The 6,000-nt window shown below is 49.5% G+C and overlaps 1 protein-coding gene across 5 annotated transcripts in view; it reads left to right on the top strand.

Moving 5' to 3' along the window:
• Boc (BOC cell adhesion associated, oncogene regulated) overlaps positions 1 to 6,000 on the top strand; it is a 77,060-nt gene that overhangs the window by 56,481 nt on the left and 14,579 nt on the right. For all 5 annotated transcript variants that reach the window (XM_031363972.1, XM_031363971.1, XM_031363970.1 and 2 more), the window contains exons 4-7: positions 997 to 1,143; positions 2,889 to 3,032; positions 4,089 to 4,382; positions 5,060 to 5,332. In XM_031363972.1, the coding sequence (XP_031219832.1) occupies positions 997 to 1,143; positions 2,889 to 3,032; positions 4,089 to 4,382; positions 5,060 to 5,332 (858 nt within the window). The remainder of the gene's footprint in view (positions 1 to 996; positions 1,144 to 2,888; positions 3,033 to 4,088; positions 4,383 to 5,059; positions 5,333 to 6,000) is intronic.

The following is a 6,000-nucleotide window of genomic DNA, read 5'->3' as shown; positions in this document are numbered from 1 at the left end:
CCTGGGATCCTGGGCTTGTTAGATCACCTGGGAATGTGGCTTTCTCTGTGTGTTGTGGGACTGGCTGCTGAAATTATATATTTTCAAACTCACATTTTCAGCGTTCTTTCCCATAGCCTTACGGGCTGTCCCAAAAGTCACAGCTTTCTACCATTTTGCTGAGACATAGACAGGCCTTCACCTCCCAGACTCATGCTGTCTCTGATTATCAAAGTCATTAACCTTGGCAGAGGGGACATTCCTCAGAAGAGGAACATGAAAATATGTAGACCGTTATACAAACAAGCCTTCTACCCACAGAAACCATCAACATGCATGGAGGCTCACACCCTGCTGGCTCTGTTCCAGGGGCAGGAAACCATGTCATACTGTCCCTTGTGTGGACATGCCAGACTTTGCATCTACAGAGCCCCACCTATCACCCAAAGAGAGGAGTAGTTATTAAGAGACAGTAGACCCTAGGCAGTGGGGTCTTGGCTATGATCAAGGTTCGTAACTGAGTCACTTCTCACCTTCTGTGAATGTATGAGAAGAACCTGGGAGGCTGCTCTTGATGGAACCAGAGGAAAACGTGAGCTTTTCTTTTCATCTTTCTCTTCAGTCTCCATTTATAGAGCCACCTGACAGCTGTGCCTGGACCTTTGTGCCCTGACTATGGCACATATCTAGGACAGCCGTATATAGGACCAGCTCACTCTTAGGGCTCAGTGTCACAGAAGAAACCATTCTGGCCACCTTCTAGCCGGGTTCTCTATGTCTCCCCAAACTTATGTTTATATACACCTCAAGTTAAACTACATCCAGTGATGAGAGCTACGCAGGCAATCCTTATAAACATATATATATATCCAGAGTCTGAGAACTGCCTCAGCATTCTCTTATGGCCTGGAGTGAATTCTGAAGCCTTTTATTATGACTCCCAACAGGAACCCACCTGGGATACCACACTGATATTCTCCATCCAGGTCTAATAGGAGCCTTCCTTTCTCCTCACAGATCTCCAGGACTTTAAGTTAGATGTGCAGCATGTGATTGAAGTAGATGAAGGGAACACAGCCGTCATTGCCTGCCACCTGCCTGAGAGCCACCCAAAAGCCCAGGTCCGGTACAGTGTCAAACAGGAGTGGCTGGAGGCCTCTAGAGGTAAGGAATGGGCAGGAAGCCCAAGAGAGCTGGCTTCTGGCTGCTTTCATTTGTGTCAGTTGTTGCTACCTCCCAGAGTCCCCAGGATAATGTTGACAGCCCCAACCTCAGGCTAGCCAGCTGTCCTGTACTCGGACATTTGGCTTTCCACAATCCTAAGGGGGCAGTTTCCTTGATGGAGTTCCTCCATCCTGTCACGGAGACTTAACTCATCTTGTGGGGCCCTGGCGGGTGTTGCCAAACGCTCAGCACATGGCTGGTTCCTGATGCTCCCCCTGTTCAAGCCCTGATCACAAGACATGTAGAGAAAGACTGCCTGACAAGCCTAGAGTCCCCAGAGCTTCAGCGTTCCCTGGTGGGAAAGAATCTTCCCCCACACGGCAAAGCGGTCTTTTGGTGGGACTGCATAGCTCCCCCATATCCTGGGTACTGTGGTACCCTCAGCTCTCCCAGCTCCCTGCTCAGGCCACAGTGGACATGATGGCTGGCTTAGGAGAGGTCACAGTGCTTCGCAGTGCCAACAAGGAGGCATAGGTCCATTAAAATGAAGTCAGCTCACCTCACAACAAACTTACACATAAGGCCAAATTAACCTAACTTGCCTTGTAACTCAAAATGCATACTTTCCATATTACAGACTTTTGTTTTGTTTTTTGTTTTTTTGTTTTGCTTATGAAAAGAGTATATTTTATGATTGAAATCTTAGGAGAGGGGGAGGAAACTCAGAAAAGACAGAAAGCTGCTTTTGAAATGTAAGCACCCTGGCCCAGCCCCTCAGAAATAGCAGAGAAGAGATAAGAGAGGACAGGAACTCTAATCCTTGCCCAGCAGAGGCTTGGCAGCAGCCCGGGACAAGATTCACTCCATCTGGCGGTTGCCTAAGCAGCTCACACCTGGGTGGCCCAGCAGCAGGCAGGCCCCAAGCTTGGTGACACCCTGAGTCCCAGGAGAGGCCACCAGGACAGAGCTCAGAGCTGACTGTAGGCCAGTACCCTGCATGCCAGGAAATTGAGGGCCACCCCTGTTGCTGGGCTGTCCAGAAGTTGCGAGTCTGCCTCCTGCCAAACAAACCTGAACACATGTTCCAGCCCCACCCACCCACAACACTCTTGGGCTAGGAGCAGAGAAAACTTGCCAGGCCAGCGATGAACAATATGGTGTTTCAGTGGCTGTCACAGACAGGACAATGGCTAGGGGTCAGAATATTTCTCTTCAGTAGAAGGATTTCACTAGTAAGGTGGCTTAGAGTGGGGGCTGTTACACAGATGGGTCGGAAATGCTAAAGTCAGTTAGATAACTCACCTCTTGCCCACTTGTGTGACATGAGGCTCAATCTTAATAGTGTTTTAGCAGCAGATGTTCTGCCTTTTTATAAACAGATCTAAGAGACTGATTAACATCTCAGGATCATGCTGCGTGTGCTCCTGTAGACCTAGAGCTCAAGCCCAGGTTAACCCTAAGCCCTGCATCCTTTCTGCCTTTCCCTAGCTCCCTTGAGAGTGTAGGATGAACCTCAGACAAGCACTAACTCAGAGGCAGTCAGCCAAGCAGCCAGGAGCCTTTAGTTAGTCACTTCCTTACTCTGGCGCTCTGCCAACACGGTACTAACTTTTCTGTGGAGAACAGACAGCACTTCAGGTTTTCTTTGATTCTCTCTTGGACCCCCTATCTCTAGGGAACTTTCAGACTGTAAGATTCTGGGCCCGAACTCACCTCATCTTGCTTCTCCCCAACCGTCTCCACAGACAACTACCTGATCATGCCATCGGGGAATCTCCAAATTGTCAATGCCAGCCAGGAGGACGAGGGCATGTACAAGTGTGCCGCCTACAACCCAGTGACCCAGGAAGTGAAAACCTCCGGCTCCGGTGACAGGCTACGCGTGCGCCGTAAGGACCAGGCTCACTTATCATTTATAGGGTACTGTGGATAAGGCCCAACAAAGCTGGAAAGCAAGAGAAGGATCTGGGGACATGGAGGACCAAGTTCAGGGTCCGTGAGCCTAGAGGTAGAGCAGGGACAACATCCCAGCCTTACTTGCCACCACAGCTCATCACTGTGGAGGGCAACTCCTTTCTCCTGTTGCTCCATGTTACTCTGCAAGAGGGATGAGTTTGCTGGGCTTATCACAGGTGGCACCCTTGTGGATGGCCTCTGGGCCTACCTTCTGCTCCTTACTCTTAAATTGTGTCCGATGTCTCCTCTGCTGAAAATCTACGTGGGCCCACATGCTGCCCCATTCATGTGCAAACACCCTCACCTCCTGAGCACCCCTCAAGGTTCCCTAAATACTCAGGGAGCTGCTACTGAGCACCCAAGGTAGTTTGTTTTTTTGTTTTGTTTTGTTTTGTTTTGTTTTTGCCAAAGCTAATGGAGCAAAACTCTTTTTCTCTTCTTCCTGAGGAGGAATAGAGACTCTCCACTAGCTGTCCCATCAAGTGGATCATGAGGCAGGCTCTGTGCGACCCTGGGATAGCAGCACACTGGAGTCACTGTTTAAACATTCGTTCGGTGTACTTTCTCCCCAGTTGTGAGAAAGACTGCTGCTTTAACATTGCGCACTGCAGGAACCCACTGATTTGTGTTTGGGGACTTTGTAAGAAATGTGTAACTGTCAACAGCGGCTCCTGCTCACTCTGTAAGGGGCACACACTCCTTTGGATGTTGAGGTCAAGTAGGGGCCTTGCAGATCCCCATGTCTCACTTTGTCCTCAGGCTCAGGGTGTACTGCTTGAAGTCAAGCAGGAAATAATTTCTCTCTTAGCACCCTCATGTCTCTGTAGTGAAAAGACTCAAGTTACGGTGACGAGTGGCATTGTGTTGGCTATGCTGTGAGCTCAGAGGGGTTGCTTTGTCTCAACTCCCTGTTCTTTGGAGCCCTTCTGGAGCTGGGCCATCAGAGACAGGGGGAGGAAGACCCATCTTACCCTGTGTCCCCACTCCAGGGTCCACCGCTGAGGCTGCCCGCATCATCTACCCACTGGAAGCCCAGACCGTCATTGTCACCAAAGGCCAGAGTCTCATACTGGAGTGTGTGGCCAGTGGAATCCCGCCACCTCGAGTCACGTGGGCCAAGGATGGGTCCAGCATTGCTGCCTACAATAAGACTCGCTTCCTGCTGAGTAACTTGCTTATTGACACCACCAGTGAGGAGGACTCAGGCACCTACCGCTGTATGGCCAGCAATGGGGTCGGGGATCCTGGGGCAGCTGTCATCCTCTACAATGTCCAGGTCTTTGGTGAGCATCTCCATGGACTTCCTCTTCCTTAATCTTCTCACTCATCTTCCTGGCCCTTCTAGAAGCATTGTCTTAATTAGGGATTTACTGCTGTGAGCAGACACCACGACCAAGACAACTCTTATAAGACAGCATTTAATTGGGGCTGGCTTACAGGTTCAGAGATTCAGTCCAGTATCATCAAGGCAGGAACATGGCAGCATCCAGGCAAACGCATAGTTCAGGAGGAGATGAGAGTTCTACATCTTCATTTGAAGGCTGCTAGCAGAATACTGGCTTCCAGGCAGCTAGAATAAGGGCCTTAAAAGCCCACACCCACAGTGAAATACCTACCACAACAGGGCCACACTTTCTAATAGTGCCACTCCCTAGGCGGAGCATATACAAACCATCACAAATATAACCTAACACAGAAAGGGTTCTGTAGTGGAAGGCCGTGGAGCTGATAAATAAGGAAGCACGCTGGAAAGGCAGAGATTCTTAGATCCCAGGACTCGGGCCCTAGATCTTGGTGTAGTCTTGGTCACCTAGACATCCCTCCTACTCTACTCCACCTATAGGATGAACCCAACAGCCAGTGTGGAGGAAGCCAATCTGAGACAGCGTCTCATCTTGCCTGTGTGGTCCTAGGGATGGGAAAATGCAACCTTCCTCATTCTGATCTGTTTTCTCCACAGAACCCCCTGAGGTCACCGTGGAGCTGTCCCAGCTGGTCATCCCATGGGGCCAGAGTGCAAAGCTCACCTGTGAGGTTCGAGGAAACCCCCCGCCCTCTGTACTATGGCTGAGGAATGCTGTGCCCCTCACCTCCAGCCAGCGCCTCCGGCTGTCTCGCAGAGCCCTTCGGGTGGTCAGTGTCGGGCCTGAGGACGAAGGCGTGTACCAGTGCATGGCTGAGAATGCAGTTGGCAGTGCCCACGCTGTGGTCCAACTGCGGACCGCCCGGCCAGGTGAGTACAAGAAGCCCAGACGTCAGAAATTCCTGCTGAGCAGGAATACAGTACTTTTCTCAAATAAAGCCAAATGTAGTGACTTTTAGTTGTAAGTTCAAAATTATACTGACTTATTAATAAATCAGCTGTGCATATTTTTGTTAATGAATATGACCTATTTGATGGGATTTTAAAAAAAAAAATTAAAATTTTCCAAGTCTGTGGGCTACCATGATTATGAGGAATCGTACTTTATAACTGGGACTTTAAAACAAGGATGAGTAAGGCCTTTCTCTTTAGCTTGGGCCACTTCAGTCGACACTTGCACTGACTAGGACCTACTGTGTGCTCAGCATGCACCAGGTGAGGTAGAGAATGCAAAGCATGAGAAAGACCCTCTCTATTGAGAAAGCTTCCTATAAAAGAGATGGAACCATGGAAAGAATTTGAAAGAGAAAAGCTACAATGGACGATACAATTTAGTAGTTATCAGATGCCAACGTCCTATGGTGAGGGGGTTCAGGTAGGGCTGGGACTGAATGCTGTCATGCTGCTCGCTCTTAGCTTCTAGATTTGCAGAGAGCAGTCGCAATTGCATTCCTGCCTCTAGTCACTTCAGTGGAGAAGGGAAAGACTTAACTGTGTGTCAGTGTTAAAGTTTTAAGGTAAAAGGACACGTCCACCCC

The sequence above is a fragment of the Mastomys coucha genome, unplaced genomic scaffold, assembly GCF_008632895.1.
Source record: "Mastomys coucha isolate ucsf_1 unplaced genomic scaffold, UCSF_Mcou_1 pScaffold12, whole genome shotgun sequence".
NCBI lineage: Eukaryota > Metazoa > Chordata > Mammalia > Rodentia > Muridae > Mastomys > Mastomys coucha.
Note: the sequence above shows the minus strand (reverse complement) of the source record. Positions and strands in the feature narration are given on the sequence as shown.